Source organism: Crocodylus porosus, unplaced genomic scaffold, assembly GCF_001723895.1.
Source record: "Crocodylus porosus isolate Cpor-Errol unplaced genomic scaffold, CroPor_comp1, whole genome shotgun sequence".
Taxonomy (NCBI): Eukaryota; Metazoa; Chordata; order Crocodylia; family Crocodylidae; genus Crocodylus; species Crocodylus porosus.
In genome coordinates this window covers 87,001,371-87,024,637 of record NW_017728947.1, presented here as the reverse complement: position 1 = coordinate 87,024,637, position 23,267 = coordinate 87,001,371, and the positions used below count along the sequence as shown (strand labels likewise).

The following is a 23,267-nucleotide window of genomic DNA, read 5'->3' as shown; positions in this document are numbered from 1 at the left end:
CTGCTCCCTGTCCCCCCACCCCCAAGATAATCCATGGCTCCATTCCATGCCTTGCCCCACCCCAGCAGGTCAGCGCCCACCCCAGCTCCAATCCCTCCCTCCCTCATAGTTTCATAGTTGATAGGGTTGGAAGGGACCTGAGCCAATCATCAAGTCCGACCCCCTTCCATGGGTAGGAAAGAATGCTGGGAGATCAAATGACCCCAGCTAGGTGATTATCTAGCCTCCTTTTGAAGACCCCCAGGGTAGAAGTGAGCACCACTTCCCTTGGAAGTTGGTTCCAGATCCTATCCGCCCTGACTGTGAAGTAGTGCTCCTGATGTCTAACCTAAATCTACTCGCAGTCAACTTGTGGCCATTACTCCTAGTTACTCCGGGTAGTGCTCGGGGAAACAGGGACTCTCCCATTGCTCGCTGGTCCTACCTGGTAAGCTTATAGACGGCCACCAGATCCCCTCTCAGCTTTCTCTTGTGGAAGCTGAACAGGTTCAGGTCCCGTAGCCTCCCCTTGTAGGACTTGCCCTGCTGCCCCCTGACCATGCGAGTGGCCCTCCTCTGGACCCTCTTGATCCTGTCCACATCCCTCCTGAAGTGCAGTGCCCAGAACTGGACACAGTACTCCAGCTGCGGCCTGATCAATGTTGCACAGAGGGGAAGGTTTCATCCTTGGACCTGCTCATGATGCATCTGTGGATGCATGACAAGGTGCAGTTAGCCTTACTGACTGCGTCCTCACATTGATATCCCATGTTCATCTTGGAATCAATAATGACTCCAAGATCGCTTTCTGCCTCTGTTCTAATGAGAAGGGAGCTCCCCAGCTTATACGTATGCTGCTGGTTCTTTCTTCTTAGGTGCAGTACCCTGCACTTGTCAGTATTGAATCCCATCCTATTCTCATCCACCCCCACCATAACCTATCCAGATCTAGTTGTAGCCTGTCCCTCCCTTCCAGCATGCTCACCTCTCCCCACATCTTAGTGTCATCTGCAAATTTGAATAAGGTGCTTTTCACCTCTTCATCCAAGATGCTGATAAAGATGTTGAACAGTACAGACCTGAGGACCGAGCCCTGGGGGATTCCTCTGCCCACATCCCTCCAGGTCAAAAATGACCTGTCCACCACCACTCTGGGTGCGGCCCTCTAGCCAGTTTGCAACCCATCTGACTGTGTAGGCATCAATGCCACAGTCACCTAGTTCTTTAAGGAGAATGGGGTGAGAGACAGTGTCGAAGGCCTTCCTAAGTCCAGAAAGACTACATCCACTGCAACACCTACATCCTAGGATTTTGTGACCTAATCATAAAAGCGCAATGGGGCACTGATCTGACCCCCCACATCCCTTCCCTCTCCCCTCCCCATCCACCCCAACAGACTTACCACCTGGCCGTAGCTGTATCAGAAATCAGATCAGTATCAGTCAATATGCCTCAAAAATCGGCTATCAGCATAAGTCCCCAAAATCTTTATCGGTACACCCCTAGCAAAAACATTTTTATATTGATTCCCAACTCTGCCTTGAAGAGGATGAAGATAAATTGCACTTACCTTTTATATGAAGTGCTCCAGAGTTGTACTTAGATTTAATGCCTTTAACTTTAGTGAGGAAGAATCTGAAAGGATTTCCTCCATTCAACAAATCCCAAATGCCCCTGACTTCACCTGATGCCTCATGATGTTCTTCTGACTTGGGACTCATTGAGCATGAGTCATTATCTTTACGTAGGCATGAAAGTTGGTCTTCAGGCATGTCATATTTCTCCTCTTTGACCATTTCTTTTTTCACATCCTTTGGCTGACTTTCAGGTTCTTCATCACTACTTGAAAGACACCAGCCTAAGCCTTCTTGGGAAGTTCTCCGTTTTTTTGCTGGAGATACTTCAGTAAGAAAACTTCCCTCAGTAAATTTTGCAGGAGAAGCTCTTCTCTTGTGAGCAACTTTTCTGGCTTCTGAACATGGGTAGTGTGGTCCACTATTTTTGCCATGCCCATTTGATAATAATGCAGATGTAGATGGCTTCTCATTGTCAGAGTTTTCTTCTGTGCTTTCGTCACTGCTGGATATCGTCCATTTCCCATGTTCACTTTCCTGAAGCATATTCCTGCAGAAAAAAACAAAAAACCTGCAACTTAAGTTCACTGCATTGCTCTCACATTTTCCTTTTTAGTGTTTATTCACTCACCAACCTCCCTGAGGGTTCATCTTGCCTTTTAGGCCTTCTTAATAAAGGGATCATTCAGATAGTTCCTATAACTAAGAAAATCTCAACAAAACCAAGTCATAGGAAACCCCTGACCCTTGCAATGGGATGGAGTCCTAAAAGAATATGCTTCTACCCAATGGGAGAAATTACTGTGAGAGGCTGGGAATAGAGATTAAAACAGAGAAAAGCACTGAGTCTCAGGGCAGAAGCTTTTCACTGCCAGCTCAGGTATCCACTACCTAGTAAATTTAGGAATATGTGGCAACTGACAGCGTGAAGTGAAAGGCAGTTTCATCTATTTTGATCCAACTTGGCACACTTAAGAAAGTGGATGTCTCATTTGAGATGGTCCTGATTGATCTGAGTCAAAACGCAAGATGAAAGAGGAGGGGCACAGCCCTTTATACATGCAGCCTTTCCCAGGGGTGTTGCTGGTTCTCTGCCAGTAGGTGTTTAGGCAGGGCACACAGCCTGACAGGCTTGTTTCTGAAATAACTAGCAAGTATCTTGAAAAAGCCACAATTAATTTACAGCCCCATAGGTTAGCATATTTTATTGCACACTTCACAGCTATTTAAGGTGGGATAATAAACTGGTAAAGTCTTTCTTCCTGGAGAAAACACTAAAAATTATAGTTAGTTACATGACTGTAGAGCTGCAAGCCTCTACACATGATATCTCCCTGGGTAGGTAGCTGGTGTATGCCAATGCAATCTAAGACATAGTTATTCATGCAGCCTATGTTAGCCCAGGGTATAGCAGGTTAAGAAGTTCCAATGTCATGCTGTGATAGGAAGAGAGAGGGACTCAGTGCACAATAACTACATCAGTACAGAGTGGCAAGATGGCAAAATATTCTTAGGCTGTGGGTTTAAGCCATGGTGCACAACTGCTTTCTCCCTGAATGAAAGGGTTTCTTAGGGTGATATCTTTTATTGGACCAACTGTATAGCTGTGAGAGAGTTAGATAAGTTTTCAAATGCAAAACATTCTTCATCAGGTCATCCATAAAAGACAGCACCCTAAAAAATGCTTGCCCCCCGCATAATTTCTGAACCATCATGGCTACAAAGTCACTCTTTCTCCCGGGAGAAATCCTACATTTAAATGCATCCGGAAGGAAAGAATAGGTAGAGGCAAGTTAGTACCTGCCTTATTAACAAAGGAAAAGCAAGTGTGCAAGAAGGGTGCCTCCAGCACCACAGTCCCTAAGCCTCCTTAAGCATCACTGAGGCCCCTGCCACAGATTACACTCAAGACATGATTATCCAATTAATCATATCCTAAATTGTTACCTGGCCACATGTTAAAACAAGTAACGGTGTCATGCAATGAAGAATAAGCTACAAAGTTATTCCACAGAAAGTGTGTAATAGTATCGTGGTTGATTCTTATCACACCATCCACTGAACATACAGCCAGGTGTGCCCCCACAGCTCAGTACCCCATCAGCTGCAAGCAGCCACATGGTGCACCCCTGCGACTGGGAGTCCAGATGGGTGGACAGGGCTCCCACTCACGGGCACCCGTTTCTTGCCAGTATAGATGGAGATTATGATCCCCAGCTTCCCTGCACTAGAATAAGGTGCAATAAGATGTGATGCTGGAGCCCACAATCGCGCCTCCTGCCATGCACCCGTGGCGCGGCAGGGTCCTAAGGATCGTATATGAAATCCTGTCATGCCTTAACTGTACGCCAGGCAGGCGCCTTGGGATAAAAAGCCAGAGAGCCAGGATACGACACCCATCCGAACCGGCGCGTTTCTAGGCAGTGAAGCCCAATTCGCCCCCCAGGCGGCGAACGCGGTAACTGGAGCCATTCCCGGGTGCTTGCGCGGCGGCGGGGCCCGGTTCTGCAGCGCAGCCAGCCCCACGGCGCGGGGTGGGAGACGGCATTCCAGCCCTAGACGCACCCCCAGGGAAGCAGGCGGCAGCTGAGGGCTGCGCGGGCCACGCTTCTGCTAGGACACCGGCGTCTCGACCCGGCCCGGCCCGCCCCGCTGCCACGACCTCTACCTCAAGATGCTCACCGCAGCCCCCACCTGCGCGGAGCCGGACCCCCACTTCCGGTTCCAGAGCCCCACCCCCTCCCGACGCGCTGGGCCTCCGAGGGGGCGAGGCCTCCTCTTAAGCCAATAGCGTCCTTGTGCCGTTCTCAGCCAATAGGAAGTGGCGTTGCGGTTGCCACGCAGAAGTTGCCGGCGCCCCGGTTGCGAGGGTCCGACTGCGGCGTGCTTTGGCCATGTGTGCAGCCTCCGCACGAGCGGGCGACAGGGAGCGCTACGCGCGGGTACGGCTCGGCCCGGCCCGGCCCCTCCAGACCCGGGGTCGGGGCAACGAGGCTAGTCCGCGCTCGGGGCGTGGGCTGAAAGCGGGGGACTGGGGCGGCGGCAACAAGAGGCGCGGTCCTGGCCCAGCCCCAGCCTGTGCACTGTGCGGGGAGCGGCGCTGCTCTGGCCCGGCCGCAGACCAGCTGTAGAGTCGGAGACGTTTCCACCCCGCAGCTCGGCGGCCGCTGCCTCTTTCCAGCTGGAGCCTCATTTTTCCGGCGTGAGAGTGACTCCGCCCGCCGGCCCCGCTGCAGTCGGTTGCGCGGCTAGGCTGGGCTATGCGAGTGCCGGGGGCGGTTCCCTGGGCGGAGCCGGGCGTGCGCCGGGCTGCAAGAGCCGAGGACTCGCGGCGGGTCTCCGGGTGATCGTGCTGCAGGTTTTTCGTGGTACCACAACTCTGGGCAGGCAGCTAGACCCTGGGGGTGCAACTTATCCACCTATTTTGTGTCTCTTTTTTTGTCTTCAAAGCCCTTAGCGTTGCAGGGAGCATTTCCGGTTTTTACTTATTTTTTTGTTGCTCTCTTAAACACAGCCCTAAATACTGCGACAAGTAAACGTGGAGATTTATTTCACAGATTATCAGCAATTCTTACTAAAGTTCTTATGAGGGAAATTCCCTCAGAAAATTTCCTAAGAAACTTTTGCCTCTTCACGTAATTTCTGGACCATTAAAGCTGCTGCATCACTTTTATGTTACTCCTTAGAGTTGGGATTTCTCAGGGTGCTAACTTTTATTGGGCCAACTATGTAGTTGAGAGAAAGTTGGACAAAACTGTTGAATGCAAGACCTCATTCCTCAGGTCTGATCACAGTGTCTGGCTCCTCGTGAGCAGACCTGAAGAAGAACTTGCTTTTGAAAGCTTGTCTAACTCTCTCCCAGCTGTGCAGTTTGTTCAATAAAAGTTACCACTAAGAAAACCTTGCCTCACATAACTTTTGGAGCACCACATCAACCTTACACTACTCATTAGAAATGTGATTTCAAGGTTTATTATGCATATTAACCTCCCACCTAAGTGGTAGTATGGCAAAGGTCTTTTTGTTGCTGAGATGCTATTTTTCTTGGAATAAAAGCTAAAGGTCATCCCATGGCTTAAATCTGCATGGTCACTTCAGTAGGCATTAAAAGTGCTCAATATCTTTCAAGAGAAGATTAAGATTTCCAGTACCTAATCCTTATGGAAGTTTGCTTCCATAAATCTGTTTTAGGTGGCACAAGTATTTTGTTTTCTTTATGAGCCAATAGACTTAACCCCAAGTCTCCTGGCATGTAAAATTTTTTCAGACAGAAACATGGTTAAATTGCAGCTACCTCTTTTAAATACAAAATTTTATTCTGTATCAACACCTATCTTGTTTCTCTTGCATACAGTTTTTAGAGGTGCACTGATACATCAGTCCAATATCAGATCGGTACTGATATAAAGAAAATTGGCTGCATTGGAAATCGGCCTGGAGTGGCTGATAATTTGGCTGATAAATGCCATTGCATGCGCGCAGCACGCAGGTAGGAAGGATCAGAGCCCAGCAGCGTGCAGTTGGTAAGTTTGTTGTGGTGGACACGGGGAGAGCATGGGGCAGGCACTGCTTAGCTGGGGTGATACAGGAGGGAGGCTACTCCTGCTGCTGCACACAGCCCAGGAGGGCATGGGGGGGGCCCTGTGCCCCCCAATCCACGCAGGGTGGGTGAGCTGCAGGCTGGAGCTGGGGCTGTGCCGGGCTCTTCTCAGCACGAGCTGGGCTTGGGACAGGCAGCGGCAGCGGAGTGGGGCTACAGAAGGGGCTGCAGCCACCCCAAAATTTGCTGTAGCCCTGCTCCCAGCACCATTGCCATCTACCCAGCACATGGAGAGAACTGGGAGTTGAGCCAGGGGTTGAACCAGGTGGGTGGCAACGGCACTGGGAGCGGGGCTACAGCAAAATTTGGGGTGGTTGCAGCCCCATCCAGAGCCCCCTCCCAGTGCTGCCACCACCTCCCCAAGCCCAGCCTCTGCTAAGAAGAACCCAGTGCAGCCCAGCTTCTGCCCACAGCTGCAGTCTGCCCTGCGTGGATCCAGGGGCATGCCCCCCTTCCTACCCCTCCCCACTGCTATCCCAGGGTGTGCACAGTGCCTCCCCCCGACAAGGCACAGCTCTGTCCTGTGCCCCACCCTGCCCCACCCCAGCTGGGCAGCACCTACCCCTGCTCCTGCCCTCTCCCTTACCACAGGGGGTGTTGATCTGCCCTACCCTGCACGCCTCTTCCCTCCCCTTTCACCACAACAGACTTACCAGCTGCACACAGGTGTATTGGAAATCGGATCAGTATTGCCCAATATGCCTCCTTAAATATCGGCTATCGGTATCGGCCCCCAAAATGTCTATCGGTGCACCCCTAACAGTTTTAATAAATACAAATAGCTTTGGGGAAGGTGTGCTATTTTTTTTTTACCATAAATTGATTTACTGTCTTTAGGTATTTGCAGCATGTGATGAAGACAGCAAAGGATATCTAAGCAGAGAGGACTTCAAGGTTGCTGTAGTAATGCTGTTTGGTTACAAACCCTCAAAGGTATAACTTATTTTACTGTCAAGCTTGTAAGGTTATATTGCTACTTGGAATACCACATCTAATAGGTTCAGTAAAGATGGGCTTTTACTCTTATTAACAAAACCATGATTATATTCATGCTCTGTTAACTGCATAAACTGAAAAGACCAAATCATTATGGTTTTCTCTGGGAAGATCATCACATTCACAATAATTTGACAAAATTATTTCTTGTTCTGAACAGGTGTGTAAGGTGGGCCCAGGAGCGCAGGGAGAGTGTAGTGAGCCTTGTTCTCTTTAAAATGTGATATGAGATAAAAATGAATGTTTTAATACATATCTACTCCATTTATTTTTTTTAGTGAGGCTTTTTCAAATTAAATTGTCATTTCCTTTGAACAAAAATAAGTTCTTGCAAACCTAACTTCTTTCTGCTTCAAGCACAAGGTGGATTTCTCAGACATGCATTATTTGCATATGTTTACATATGCACAGATAACTCTGGTAATTCACCACTATAGTTATATATATAATTAACTGTTAGTCCAATTCTCCTTGGTCCTTCTTTTGCTACCCCTCCCCAAATATGAACTCCTAATAATTGTTCACTGCTGGAAAATTTGTCATTATTTGCATTCTCCCTGGAGTAGCAAGTTAACAAGAGTTTATCATATAACAAAAGAGCTGACTAAAAGAAAATACTGTATTTCATAGACAATTCTTCCTCCCCCTTCCCCCTTTAGTTTCTTGAGTGCTAAAAAAAATCTTTTTTTCCACTAAGAAATTGTTAATTCCCATAACTAGATGACTGACAAACAATAGACTAGAACTTTACTAAATGCTACAAAAAACACTTGCCTACAGCTCAAACAGAACAAAGTATAGCTCAAAGGGTAACTCTGTTTCCCCTAAATAAGTCTGGATCAGATCTAATAATGAACTTAGGCCCTTAAAATGGGACCTAGGGAAAATTTAGGTGCCCATGTCCAGAACTGTGATTCTGATGACCCTGCTTATCTATCACCCAACTCTGAATGTTCCCAAACTCTAGAGGAGTCTTAGGCCATGTATACACAGTCAGCTCACAATGCTCAGCTACAGTAGCTTCAAACATGCCATGAAGCTTTGCAGGGGCTGACTTCTAAAACAGAAATGGTATAGCTGTATTTACACAGACCACTGGATGGGCTGATTAGCACTGCTGACTTAGTGCAATAATTAGCAGGCCAAGCACCATACTCATTAGTCTGCCAGCATTCCTGTTAAACTACACTGCTTCTGGTTTAGGAGATGTGCCTGGCAACACCACTGCTAGGTACAGTAAGCTTACTGTGTACACACAGCCTTTTTGATGTTAAAGTTCCCCAGGCACTCAGAGTTGCCCCTCTGCTTATGCCCGAAACAGAGGTGGGTGATCATTTTGGCTGGAGGGCCACTTAACGAGTTTTGGTGAGCTGTCAAGGGCTGCAAGGCGCCCCGCACCGGGTCACCATCTTGGGACAGGAAGTCCCACCCCCTAGCCCTGACCTTTGCTACTGAAAGTCCCTCCCCTTGCCCCTTGAAGTACTCCTTTTGGGAAAGGGGTTTACCATCTTGGAGCTGGAAGAAAAAAATTATATACTAAATATCAAACATCCACAATAATGTATTTTAATTTTATTTTTAAAAATATTTTTTCCTGATATGCATGCGTTTGTGTGGTATATATAGAAGTGATTGCATCATAACTCACAATAAAGTCTTACTCTTGTATATTGCAGGGGTGATGTGGAGGGGTGGGTGGTATGGGGTTTGTGGAAGGCTGTGGGTGTGTGTGTATGTGGCATGTGGGGGTATGTGTGGTGGGTAGGTATGGACAGTTTGTAGGCAGGCATTTGTGGGGATGTATGGGTGGGTATGGGGTTTGTGGGGGATGTGGGATGTTTAGTGGAGAGAGTGGCTGGAGGTGTGGGAGGGTGAAAGTGGGGTATGCATGGGGGGTGTGGGTGAATGTGTGTAGTAGGGTGTGTGTGCCCAGCAGTGAGTGGAAGCTTCCCCAGAGGTGCACAGATCCGTGTGGGGGAGGGTGTGGGTGGGTGCAGTGTTTGTGGAGTGTGTGTTTGTGTTGGGGACAGTGTGGTCATCAGGTTTGCGGAAGAGGGTTTGTGAGTATGGTGAGGTGTGCATGGGTGCCCCCCTGCACATGCCCCCCTCAGCCAGTTAGCGCCTGCCCCTGCCCTCCAACAGCCCAGAGCCCGAGCGCCCTGCAGTCCCTCACCACCACCCCCAACAGTTCATAGCCCCAGCCCCACCCCATGCCTGTTCTCACCATGGCAGAAGTGGAATAGCCAGAACCCATGCACACAGCTCCTACCCCGCTGTGCCCCATGCCTGCTCTGTACTGCCTGTCTGTGGCTCCTCTTGCTGCCCCCTGGACATGTAGCAGAGCTGGGGTGGCTTGATGGCTGGACTGCCTTTCTAGAAAGGCAGTCCAGCTGCAGAGCTGCCCCAGCTCCGCTACATGTCCGGGGGCAGCAGGAGGAGCCATGGATCGGCAGTGCCTAGACCTGGAGGGACTAAGGGACCCGCCGCAGGCCAGATCCAGCCCAGGGTCTGTATTTTGCCCACCTGTGTCATAAGATCAGTGCCATGGCAAGGAAGTATGTTGCCTGAGGCAAAGCCCACAGCAGCAGCCTGCCCTCGCCCCACACACAGCTCGGGGGGGGGGGGCACATGCCCCCCCCATCCTTGCCTGGAAGTGCACATAGCAGCAGGAGCTGCCATCCCCACGCACTTGGAAATGACCTGCTTGCAGCTCTATCCCGTGTCTTCCCCCGGCTTGGGAGCACCTGTTGTCGCCCCCTCGCTTCAGCACCCATGGCTGTCAACCTGCTGGCTCCTCATTCCATCCCCCCCTGCACATACACTTTGCTACAGCACTTTTTAAGATCATCCATGGTCTAAAACAGGGGCGAGCAATTATTTTGGGCAGAGGGCCACTTCCCAAGTTTTGGCAAGCTGTCAAGGGCCACATTTCCCTCTCTGGTGCAGGGAAGCAAGAACAGCCCCGTGGTCCCAGGTCAGAAGCCTCTGCTAGGCAGGGGCTTTTGGTTGGTGGGGCAGGGCTGGGTGGGCCTTGCTGCTGGGTCCTATTGCCGGCTTTCCCTGGGTCCTACTGCCCCTGGCTCTTGTCATCTTTGACAGGCAGCCAGGAGCAAATAAAAATTAATTTTTCTAAATTTTTTAGGGGCCCTGTGGGCCAAATCTGGCCCCCAGCCATATTTTGCCCACTCCTGGTCTTAAAGATAGGCTGTCCACAGCCAGCAGTCCCTCACAGGCTTCTTTTGATGGGTGTTCCCCAAATGCATACAACACCACTGGGTTCAACATACCATATAGGGGCAACTATTGCTTAATGAAGAGCTGGAGGAGAAATGAGGTGGTTTGGACAATCACCACTGCTGCCAAGGAACTGTGAAGCTTGGGTTCAGCTTCTTCCTCCTCAGAGAATTCAAACCTGTAATTTGTACATCAGGAGAGCATCAGCTGAATCCTTGAACCCACGTCCCATTCTCTTGAATGTAGAAAGGAATGCAAGATTTGTGAAGCTAAGAAAAGAGAACAGAAGAGAGTATGTGACTTCCTGGTCAGTGGTTAAGACACTCATGTGGGAGGGAGTGCTATGATCTAAAAGATAGGCTGTTCTTGTCCCTCCTCCAGGAAGGTTTAACGTTAAGTACAGAAGCGGTCTTGAGGGAATGTATGCATTTTGCTGCTACCTTGACTAAGATGCCTGAAGAATGGATTTGACATGCCCCTGTTCTTAGTGTTTCCCTGCTGACTCTAGTGCTAGATAGTTCCCTCTTTAGCTTTCTGGCTCTTCTGGATCAGATTGAGATACCTAACTCTCCTCATACACTGTCTAAGGGGACTAATATGATGCCTAAAAGTTAAGTGTTAAGCGACTTGTACAAATTTATTCAGCATGACAGAATTACTCCACCTCCAACTGAGTGGAGTTTGTCTTCTGTTGCCCAGCAGCTGGCTAAAGGAGTTTGGACACACTCTTGTGCTGTTAGTTGGCTGTAAAGTACATTTAGCAGCTGCTGTCTTCCCAGAGTATATTTCAGGCTCTGGCAGTAGATACTATAGTGAAACCACATGGTGTTGCCAAGAGTGCATGGATGTACACATGCTCTAGTGGCTTGGTGTTGGTACCTCTCTGTTGTCAGAACTTCTTGCTGCCAGACCAGGTAAGTGTGGATAGATCGTTAACTACTGTATTGTATCTGGCCCAAGTGACTATACTCAGGGATTACAGTAACAACCCTGATCCCCAAATGTCCAAAGTATCCTGAGATGGTGGCAAGTTCTTTTCTTTTAGCTCTTTTCCAGGGCAACAGGAATTGGTTGCAGGTAATTGGCATGTCTCATGCTGAGGTAAAATTGTCTCGTCAAGCACAAAGCAACACAATAATGTTGATTTGCAAATAGAAGTGCCCAAAGCAAATTCACCTGTAAAAACATTTTATGCAGTGTTAAAAGGAAAAATTACAACATTCTTTAGTTTTAAAAATGAAATAGATTTTGCCTGAGCAGTATGTTTTTCTGAGAAAATATTAAGTTACATGCAATAACATGAAAAAATTGCATACAAAATGTTGATTTAAAATACAATATTGTTCTTAAATTATAAAAATGTCATATGCATTTTAAAAGTTAAATTTTGGAGGTTTATGTTTTCTAATACCTGGTGTCACAAGATATCACACACTTTATTGCGTGATATACAAAGTAAGCAATGAATTTCTTAGTGTGGTGTGCTATCCTGATACAGTCAGGATATCCTTTTTAGTCTGTTTTTTTCAGAATCATTTTATCTACCTATGTTGACAAACATTTTAAATAAAATACTATTTTTATAAAAATAATTTTAAAACAGGAATTGCAAACTAATTGCCATTAAAATAAAATTCCTAGTAAAATATTAGATCTTATTCCCATGATAGGTTAAAATTGGAAGAAATAAGACCAATCATTTTTCCTAGAATAACATTTCTATATATTTTGTCAGCACATAGATACCAACACAATAGCTGCTTTGGATTCACTATCTTGGTGGAATAAATTGCAATTAAAAAAGATTTTGTATGCAGAGCATTTTCCTCAATGTTTTGTCAGTTTCAGTAATCACCGTATTGTGGGATGAATACTAAAGTATGAAATGGACTCTCTCAGTTTTCTGAAGGCAGCTATCTGTAACTTGGATGAAAATAATTTTCACTTCTAGAAATCTGATGTGCTGACCTCTTTCCCTTCCCTCCCCACCCCCAGTTATCTGGGCTGATTAAAATGCTCTAGAAAGAGTCTTCTTAATAGTCAAACTGTTGCAGTTAAACTGTCATTAGTATGCCAATTCAGCATATTAAGTTACAAACCGGGGATAAAACACCTTTAAATAAGCAATGGTGTAACAAAAGCATCACAATTAATCTATAGATGATACACCACCAGTCATTGTTCTCAACCACATCCTCCTGGCCTCTACAAACAGCATAGTAAAATGGGTCTCAGAGGAAGATTCATCCAGCATATTGGCTGATAGAAGCATTCTTAACATACAGGGTGTTGGATTCTGTGCTTAGCTCTCCTTTTTGTCTATTGGGGTCTGAGTATATTGAACCTATTCAGTCTAATCTTCCTAAGACTTATTAGCCTCCAGCTAATTATTAGCTCTTTCTTTGGCTTGCAACTCTGCCCTGCCCTCTATGTAACTTATAGACTTAACAAATTCAGAGATTCACAGATCTTTTCTAAGTGACAAAACTTACACATCTCTGAATTTATTAGTTTATAAGGTGCACCTGTGCCTTGCCTTTTGCTTGACTTCAGACTAACATGACTAATTACCTCTATGGCTTTTGTCGCACATTTCCTGGACATAAAGTTTGCTTGTTACCTATTTGTGCACCACATGTACTGCAGATGCTTGAGTAGCTCAGTCCCTTTTCCAGATACCATATCTTATGATGGTCTGTGGTTTACAGTTTACCTTTCTAGTGACGTGTGATAGTTCAAAAGCATATTACACATAATTTGTGTAATTCCTGACATAATTATGTTTTCCTTTCTTTATCTCTTGTGATATCTAGATTTAACTAAAAAGAACAAACCTCCTATATACTTTTTCTTAGCTCAGCTTCTCTAGCACACTGAATTGTTCTTTGAGATTTGTTTAGAATCCTCTACAGTTCCTGTCGCTGGTAGGTGTTGTAAGGCTTTGGTCCTTCTCTGGTCGATGCCTTGTTCCCTAGCAATGTCAGGGTGAAACTGCACCCTGGGGCCACCTAGACGGTTATAGGTGCTGCCCCTACTCACCTGCCATGTCTCTGATGTTGATTGATTGGGAGGCAGTCCCTGTCAGTGGTCCAAAAGGTGGGTAGACCCTCGTCTTTCTTCATGGGTCTCCAAACCTCCCCTTTACCCCACCCTTACCACATCCATGGCCTTGGAAGATGCTGCTCCCTGCAGCCTTCCTTAGAATGATCTCTTCTCATCCATGCTACCCGCCTCTACCTGGGTTAGGTCCTTCTGGCCGTCAGTTTTTCCCGGGTTGATCCCTCGCCTCCAGATTACCTTTCGAGCAAACTAAATCTGCCCCGGCCTGGTATAACAGTAACTTAGAATAACTCTCAACAAAACAAAAGGTATTAGGCGTCTGCTGACAGGCGCCTAGGATGCTGGCTCCCAGGATCCCTCTGACTAGGAGCTAATCACTCCTGTTCCTACCGCCTGGTGGTACTTGCCACTTCCCCGTAGGGCTCTGATGCAGCTGCTGCCAGCTCCTCCCTCTTCACTGGGCTACCCGCGGGGCTCAGCCATCGCTTGCTGTCCCTCCCCGTTGCAGCACCTGAGTGCTCTGCTGTTGTGAGGCTCCGCTTGGACCGGTTATAGAGAACCGCTTCTCTCCGCTGTAGCTCTCCAGCAACCCTTGGCTCCCAGAGCCCAATTCCATGCTCTGTCAGCCAGGCTTCCCTGGCTGACGCTAGGGCTTCCTTCCCCACAATGGGGGCCATGGCCGCCTGGCTCCACTGCCTGCATTTCCCGGCCGGCTGACTCCTCTTCCAGCTGCTCTTTGAGCAGTCCATGCTCCTCTGAGGCCCCACCCCCAATTCACAGGCTCAGGCAGCTCCGGAACTGCCGAACCTGCACTGGCATTTCCTTGCAGCTGCCACTTGTCTCCGCCCTGTGGTAAGTATCGGGGCTCGTTGGAGGGATCTGGAGCCATGTTGGGGCAGCTTTTGCCTCCCCTCTCTCAGTTCCCTTCCTGCATATAGCTGCTGCTTCAAGATATGAAGTTTGTCTTCTGCTCTCTGCCAGAACGGCCAGTATGAAGTACTTCCTTTTATAACTCCCAAACCAAATTAGGAGTTAATAATAATAATAATAATAATTGTAACAGCAACAGTTATTACAGTCATTTATCACAGATTTTACTCTTGTAGGGCACAGCTTCTTACTCCTGTAAGTAGGCCCTTGCCAGGTGATGGGCAAGCCAGTGATAGCCTGTTTGCATTGAGCAAACAGTTACCTTAGGATGCAGTTGACTATTTTTTTGCAGAGTAACTTTAGACTCTTGCAATGAGGCTGTGTGTCATATTTTCAGTCTATTTTTGTACAGAAAAAATAATTTTCTCCATAGGAATTATGTCATTTGTCAACACTGCTTGGCAGCGGGTCCTGTTCAGTTTCACAGGCAATCAGACCTAACCAGGTGATACGTTTCTTAGTTACCAGCCCAACCATATAGAATCGGTTTTCTCAGTTTGGCCACCTCATTTATTATGTCCATTAAGTTGCTCAGGCACACCTATTCAAACATTAGTGAATCGAGTCCGACTCAGATGGGCAGGTGCCACTCCCCTGTATATAAATCAAAACACAGTAAAAGGTTGTTGTAAGACATGGCCAATTCATAAAATTGATCTGGATTGCAGTAGTTGTACTTAGATCCCCTAGGTCTTCACATGGGAACTTTAAGAATGGAGGTAGAAAATGGGAGTTCCCAGAAGATTTTCTCCAATTTGTCCTCATGTTTAAAAAAATACCCTACATTCTTATTTGTACCTCATTCTGCTGTTTCAGCATATACATTCCAAGGAAACATCCTTTTAGAAATAATTTGTTTCAAGATTGACTGTTGAAAGAGCAACTTTTTCCTTTGTTTAAAGGAACTGGCTAATTTGGACACAGTACCCACAACACACATACATGCATACTGAACTTTATACACAAATAGTTCTTTTAAAGTCAGTAGGCCTATTCACTTTGAAATATTGGTCTTAGGACTGACATAGGTTTAGGCTGTATTTTTGAAAAAATAATCTACATTGCTTAACAGAATACTTTACAGGATAATCTGTTCTACAGTTACAAGACCAGAACTGAAGTGAAGTGCAATTAGTATAAACTGAAATACATATAGTGGTCCAAATTCATCACTGGTACAAGTGCATTGCCTGCTATATTTTTTCTGTTCCAGGTGGAAGTAGATTCAGTAATGGCTTCTTTACAACAAAAAAATTCAGGTACCATTCAAATAATTTTTTCAATTTTTTGTACTCTTCTTATTCATGATTTCTGATATATAAAACTTAGATTATATAGACATTTAAAAAACTTGATCTAAATTAACGACAAATGAGTTGACTCAGTTTGCTGGCTAGGAGCTGGCTATAGAAAAAAATAAAACTAACTGGTTTATTTTCATTTTCCCAACTGATAGAAATTCAGGAAGTAAGCAAAATTTGCATAGGTAAATGATTATCATTGTTTAACAGTGTCTGTTTAATGCTGCTCCATCATTTGGTGGTTGGGGAGATGAGTAGCAGAATCGTCTCTAAGTCTTAATCCAGGAGCAAATAGGGTATTAGTTCTTTACTTGGATTTTTGTGTGGAAATATGTACACCTATTAGGCTGACCAACAAACAAACAAAACATTGTAGTGACACTCACGTGGCTTTTTAAAGGTCCAGGAAGTAGTTGGAGATTTATTTTACCTAGAAGGATGCCTTTTGATGTAGAGAAGAAACACTGTACGCTTTAATAGTAGCAGATAATTTGCCATCACTAAAAGATCAACGAATGGGTGGCACTGTACTTCAGGAGTAATTCCATAAAAGGAAAAGTGTGCATTTTAATCTTCTAGTCAGATATGTTACTCTGAAACAGAAAAACATAAAGGAGTGGCAGTCTGTCTTGCTTGTTTTAAGGTTTCACTTTCATAGTTATCTGATTGCATTGCTTATGCAAGCAAGTTTAGTATGATTTGACAACCTCTGTTAAAAAAATGCTTATAAAGAGCTCAGTATTTGAAAACAGCATGTCTCTGTAGTGCTACAAATTGAGAATTAATAGTTATTTAATGTGTGATGTTTTCATAAAGTAACAATGAAAGAAGCATTGGGAATTTGTATGCTCATAGCTTAAAGTTTGAATTAAGACAGCAGATGGAGCTGAAGGACCTATATTTCTAAGCCACTTAAGAAGGTTAGGTTACAGAAAAGTTGTAAGAAAAGCAAAGCACAGAGCTCTTGTTATGATGTTTTGTGTAGAAAATCCCTGGAAAATACAGTGACATTGTCCTTCAAAAATTATTTCAGCTGTATGTAGTACTATGAGGAGAAGGATTAGACTTATGTGGGAATTGTGAATTGGAATTATATTTATTTTGGTGGAGATTTATGCTTTTAAAACCTAAGATTTGGTATTTACATAGTAAAAAACTCTTTGCCCTTTCAGAAATACCATATAGTTAATTAGGGTAGAATTTAGAAAATAGGTTTGTATTCCAAGTCCTTTTTAGCCAATTGAAAGAAAAATCAGGTAAATTTACTTTAAAAAATGAGTTTTATATTTTCTTTAAGTGGCATAACCAATACAGTATAGCCATGTACTTTTATTAGGAGACTCCTAGGAAACCATACCTGAGGCTATAGAGCATTTCAGAGAGATCACAGAGTGCTGGGAATGGTGCCAGATATATTATTTATGTAATATCCTCTACATCTTTATCCATGGAATGCAGGTGTTATTGACTTTGGCAAGACTGTCTTTGATCTGCTCTCCTAGCCCAAAGAACTACAATTTGGCAACTAACAAGAATGAAATAAATGAAAAAAAATATACAGATTTATACTAAAGAATGGTAGAAGAAAAAAAGCTAAATGGAAATAGAATTTAAAATTAGCCTGAATATTATCAATTTTATTAGAATATTTCCAAATAACCTTTCCTGCAGAAAACTCTTGTTTCTACTTTTTTCTCATATTACTTAATATAATCAAATTTTATATTGCCAGATTTATGTATATTTGCAAGGGGAAATAAAACTGATATTATTTTTGTGAGGCAGGTATATTCACATTTTTCATCTTCGTAGGTGTGTTACTTGAAGAGTTTTTAAAGCTTATGACTACAAAGAAGTCGGCTCAGTTGTATCACAGTGAAATAAGACAGATATTCACAGCTTTTGACATGCAATGTAAGTGTTTCTTCCCCATGGAATATTTTCAGAGATTTTGGAGCAAATGTACAAAATACAGCATTAATGCAAAATAAAATGTGCTTGGGAACATTTAGGGCACTGCACAAGTGAAGTAAGTTAATGATAGCGTTACAGGTATCTGATTAAAAGAGGCGGGAACAGGAGGCGGTTGAGGCCAGTAGCAGGTTACAGGGGTGTATGTATTTCACTGGGTGCTGTCTAGCTGATGAAGAAAATTCTTTAACTTTTCATATGTGCTGCCCATTGTAACTACGTTTATGCAGTGGTGAGGTTACAGCCTCGCTTGGCTTACAGGTGCTCCCTCATATACTGGTCTTCTATTCCACTTATGTACCCATGCCACTTACTTTGCAAGTTTTTCTCCAAAAGGTGGGTATGGATCTTTTTTTCCCTCTCCTAGCTGACCCATGGGTGAGAACTAAAGCAGAAAGATGTTCTCTGGTTCATTCCAGTGCTAGATGTGGTGGTTCTTCTTTTCTGGTAGATAGATTCCTTTTTTTCTTTTTTGTATCAAAAAAAAGAGCTTGAGCACCAGCAAGGCAGTGGGCATATAATATACCCACGATCCCTTTCTACACTATCTTTCTACTTCAGTTGAAACAACAGCATGATGAAGTATAGGAAACAGCCAGTCAAGTACCCTCTGTAGCCTTTTGCTCTGAACTGCATGTAGTAACTTTAGAAGTCATCTCCCCTGCAAGAGACTAAGTGCAACAGCACTTAATTTTGCTCATTATATCTGGGTTTGCCCATTATATCTCCCCTTTGCTTCTCACTGGGCGCATCTACACGTGACACTACGTCACCATAGCAATGCATTATGGTGACGTAGCATCCACAGGCATCTACACATTACCCGCAGCTACTGCACCATAGCAACATGCTCCCTAGGTATAGCACACCACTATAGCAAAGTAGCTGTTAAAAATAACTGCACTACACATATGGTGCAGTATGGGCTGTTACTGTGCTTTAGTACTTCCAAAAGAAAGTGTTAAATCATGGCGCAGTAACAATGTCTCTATAGAGACACGGGCAGACATGCCAATTCTTTGAGTTAGCCTTCTTTTTAGGAAGTTATAATTGTAAATGGACATTCTTTTCTCTTAGATGATGTACTAATGTTACATATTCAGTATTTAGACTTCAAATGAGTTGTGAAGGGAAAATTCATTTAAATACAACTGGAGAGCAGTTGTTAATTAGGAAGTATGGCAAGAAAAGCTGAAACATGTTGAAAATAACTTGTTATATTTTAAAGTCTCTATTTGAAAGCTTCCCTGGTATGAATCTGTTTTTAAAAACTAATTCATTATAAAATATGGCTGTTGCTGGTTCTTTGAACAAAGTTCTTAGTAGTAGGCAGTAAATTGCCAGTACAAAAATCATTTTGGATTGTTCCTTATTCTAACCCCTCGATATGCATGCTGGAACTTTCTTAAAATATTTGGTTTGCAATTACAATAACAACTTCAAAGAATGCATTGAGAGCCTCTGAATCTACTATATAGACATATAAATATATTAAATATTTAGTTTTTGAGCCGGTATAAAACTTTTTAACATCTTTATTTTTTCTCATTGAAAAAGGTAGAGGATTTCTGACTTTGGAAGATTTCAAAAAGGCCTTTGATGCTGTTACTCCAAAATTACCCAAAAGAATCATAATTGAAGCCTTCAGGTAAGTCTAACACAAAGATCTCAATTCTCATTCTTATATAACAGTCTTATTAATCTATTTGAACTAAGTGAAAATTGTTCTAGAATGGTAAATTGTTTCAAAGGAAAGGCAACAAGCATCAACACTTGAATATCGAGAGTATCCTTGTGTGTATAAGAAAACATTCAAGGAAAAGGGATGTTTCTGTTTTTTGAATATATACTGTACAGTCTGCTTAAGCAGTATGAAATGTGGAAAAACAATTGTTAGCCTACGATGTCTCTTCAGAAGTCCAGAAATACTCACTCTTGCATTATTCTGACTTGGAAGCTGAGAGAAGGACTTCAGAGCTATCATAAGGGACTGTAGGAAAAAAAATTAAGCCTAAAAATATCTTACAAGCCAAAAGTTTAATTTACAAAGGTGACTTGCGTATTTTGGGAACTTTTCATTCTAAATCTGCCCTCGTAATTCAAAAGTATTTAGGGAATTCATGTATTAGGAGAGGTGTTTCTTCTGTTCACTTTGACTACACATGTTTTGAATGATTTTGGAAATGTCTGCTGCTCTTTGTGACTTGTCACACAATCCGAGTCCCAAGATTACATTCTAGTGTTATGAAAATGGACTTTTGTTTGAACATATATAGTTCTCTATATAGTTCATTCCTAACTTCCTCCCCCCACCAAAAATTAATGAAAATGTTGCAGTAATAGTAGTATGCATTATATTGAGCATTAATTAATTTCAGGTATATAGTATGTCTATTTGATATCTTTTGGAATCTATTCATAAATTAGTTAAAGGTGACTATCACAGTAGAGGAGGAATCGGTAGTATCTTCAGAATATCATAGAATCAAAGGACAGGAAGGGATCTGTAAGATCATCACATCCAGCCTTCTGCCATGGGCAGGAGGTTATATTGGCCTCAAACAAGTTCAACAAGGTGTTTGTCCAGCTTCCTCTTGGAAACCTCCAAGGATGGCAACTGCACCACCTCTGCTGGGAGCATGTTCCAGATTCTAGATACCCTTACAGAAAATAAGTTTTTCCTTATGTCCAACCTTTTCATTTAATTAGCTTGTGCCAATTGGTCCTCACCCTACCAAGGGGTGCCTTTCTGAATTGTTGCTCCACTAGATCTTGGTGCTCACCCTTGACATACTTGTTGGCAGCTATCAAGTCACCTCTTAGTCTTTTGCTCAGACTGAACAACCCTAGTTCCCAGAGTCTCTCCTCACTGGGCCTGTTCTCCAGGCCCCAGTTATATGGGTGGCCCCTCTCTGTACCCTTTCAAGCTTATCCACATCCTTCCTGAAGTGTGGTACCCAGAACTGGACACAGTACTCCAGCTGTGGTGTCACCAATGCCAAATAGAGGGGAAGGAGCAGTTCTCGAGATCTGTTCACAACACATCGGCTGATAATTAAAATGGGGTGGAGGAAATATGAGTGGAATGACTCCGGAGTAACTAGTGTGTTGAAAAATCCTCTTATCTTGCTGCATTAAATATTTAACATGTCATGGTAGGGGCAATTATTTAAAAACAAATATTTTCAGGCATTTTTTTGATAGAATAGAGTTCATTACAAGTATGTGTATAAAACAAGTTATCAGACTGATGTGAAGCTGAGCTATTTGAAAACCACAAACGCTTTTTATGGTACATCTTATGTTACAGTAAGAAAGAATGCAACAATCCCAATTATTATAAAAAGAAAAGATGTATATTGTTAATCATGCCTTGAAAAATTTTGAAAAAGCTGCTTTTTGTGTACTTCATTGCTGTTATTTTGGAGACATGGCACACAAGTGAATGATTATATATAGCCAATGCTGGCTTGAGGCAGTGGCCCTCGAGGAAGTGTCATTTAAGGTTTTGTGTTTGGTATATGAAGTAGGTAATGCTTGATTTCTTCCATGCTGTAATTGCTTAAAATTCTTCTTTTGTTATATAACAAACACATATGGACTTTTTTAACATCAATATTGGTTAAAGTAAAGTATTACTGTTTTTAGTATTTTATTCTGTGCTTCTTGATATACTGTTGTGTTGTTAGTTTTATTTTGAGAAGTATTAAATACAGTGAAAAGTGTCTCAGAAACTGTAAAAGCCAGAAACCTACTCAAGCCAGAAAATTTCTGTCCTAGTGTGCCTTAGTGGGAATTCAGGATAAACTGTCTGATGGGGAAATGGAAAGAAAGGCAGGTTTCTAGCTTTTACTGTTTCCTTCTTTGTCTGGTTTCACTGTCCTGTGGTGCTTTTTTGGCAGCAGGGATGTGCCAACCTGCAAGCTGCCCCTTCTTGCTGGTGCTGCCATATCTCCATTGCTGCTCAAGCTGCAGCAGTGGGGAAAGAACAGCCTGCAAGCTACCTCTGCCGTGGCTGATTGCATGGAGGTAAGGGTGACAGAGCTCCCTGCAAATAGCAGCAGGATCTGATTGGGCGATGTAGACCCGCTGCCCCGCCCTTAACCTTTGCTGTTGGTTAGAGGGAGGCCCCAGCGCTGCAAGGAGTAGGGCTGTTCTGGGCAGCAGTGTGTGTGGGTGTGGTGGGGAACTGACCTGCAGCCAGAACAAGCTGGGTGCAGTGGTATAGCCAGCCAAACTACAGCTGTGTCATTCATGCCACCCTAATCTCCTCTCCAGCTCCCCCACCCTCTGTCCTCCCTGGTCCTACCATTCTAGTGATTGGTAGTACTGGGCAGGGGGCTGCACTCCCCAACTGGTAGGCAGGCTATTAGGGTGCCAGGGGGAGAAAGCACTTCTGCTCCTCTTATAAGACAGTAACCTGTCTAAACTGGAACTTTTTCCTGTTCTGGTGCAATTCTGTCTTCAACAGGTTTCACTGTGTATTCATACTTGGCTTTATGTTGTTGGTTTCTAAGTCTTCTGGGCCTAGTCCTACTTCCAATGAAATCAAGATCAAGATTAGGTCTCTCACATGGCAGAATATAACAGAATGGGTGAGGAGAGAACAAAGATTTCTGGTGCGACATTTCATTGCTGAAGGAAAAGATGGGGTATCATGCTTTTTCATTGATATATAACACCCACATTTTAACACTGAATAGCTGGAAAAAGTACTTTGTTGTATATTTTTTACAATAAGAAGGACAATGTCATAAATTGTAGTCCTGACTGTAAGGCATAGCAAAACATAGTGATCAAGATGTGTCATGCTGCAGCATTGGCAAGTAATACATGTATTAAATGTGTGTATTTGTTAATATGATATGATATTTGTATAATGCTCTTCTCTTTCTCACTCAAATTGAAGTTGGCTATGCTTTTGGACTGCAATTCATAAGATTATTTTTCAACTAATTCCAATTGCATAAGAACAGATTTTACCACACTATGTGAGTAGCAATTTATTCTGTTAATACTGAAATCAATAAAGTAAACCTGTATTCTAAGGACTATCTTAATCTTAAACTATCATGGCTAAAAAGCTACAGTAAACCAAATGATAGAGTAAAGCCATGGATAAATGTGCTAAACACTGAATATATTTGCCAAAAGAATCAATACAGTTACACCACAAAATCCAGATGCCATACATATATATACACTCATCTGGAAAAATAAACAAAGCAACATATGTTTTCATATATAGTTTTAAACATTCTTTTTATGTATATTAGTGTTTTTTCTTTATCCCCTCTCTTTAATGAAAGATCAGAATTGAACTCTCTGGGCTAGATTTAATGTTAAAAGCAAATGTAAATTGCTCTGTATTTTTTGTAAAACCAGTTAAAGCAGGACTAGGTACAATGTGTATGTCAGTTGATGTTTTGATGACTAAGAGGAGGGAACTCAATGACAAATTTGTTTAGACTGGAAAAAAGAAGAACTTTGGCTAGGTATAGACAGTCAAAAAACCTGAGATGGAATCAATCTTAAGTTACACTTTTCTGTAAGCAGCATAATTTAGATCGATAGTGAACAGAACACACATTCACCCTTTGGTGGAGGGGCAAATCTGAGATT

The 23,267-nt window shown here is 43.6% G+C and overlaps 2 protein-coding genes across 8 annotated transcripts in view; one reads left to right on the top strand and one right to left on the bottom strand.

Moving 5' to 3' along the window:
• Positions 1-4,280, bottom strand: part of TDP1 (tyrosyl-DNA phosphodiesterase 1) — a 139,974-nt gene extending 135,694 nt beyond the window's left edge. For both annotated transcript variants that reach the window (XM_019552395.1, XM_019552396.1), the window contains exons 1-2: positions 4,236-4,280; positions 1,550-2,103 (exon numbers count right to left, since the gene is read on the bottom strand). In XM_019552395.1, coding sequence (XP_019407940.1) covers positions 1,550-2,099 — 550 coding nt within the window. In that variant the 5' untranslated portion in view covers positions 2,100-2,103; positions 4,236-4,280. The remainder of the gene's footprint in view (positions 1-1,549; positions 2,104-4,235) is intronic.
• Positions 4,281-4,354: 74 nt separating this feature from the next.
• The window catches only part of EFCAB11 (EF-hand calcium binding domain 11), a 145,643-nt gene continuing 126,730 nt past the window's right edge, over positions 4,355-23,267 (top strand). For 3 of the 6 annotated variants that reach the window (XM_019552397.1, XM_019552398.1, XM_019552399.1), the window contains exons 1-5: positions 4,355-4,495; positions 6,991-7,086; positions 15,587-15,632; positions 17,487-17,588; positions 19,203-19,293. In XM_019552397.1, the coding sequence (XP_019407942.1) occupies positions 4,448-4,495; positions 6,991-7,086; positions 15,587-15,632; positions 17,487-17,588; positions 19,203-19,293 (383 nt within the window). In that variant the 5' untranslated portion in view covers positions 4,355-4,447. Of the gene's footprint in view, positions 4,496-6,990; positions 7,087-15,586; positions 15,633-17,486; positions 17,589-19,202; positions 19,298-23,267 lie in introns of all 6 variants that reach the window. The other 3 variants (XR_002104137.1, XR_002104138.1, XM_019552400.1) reach the window with 2 other exon arrangements.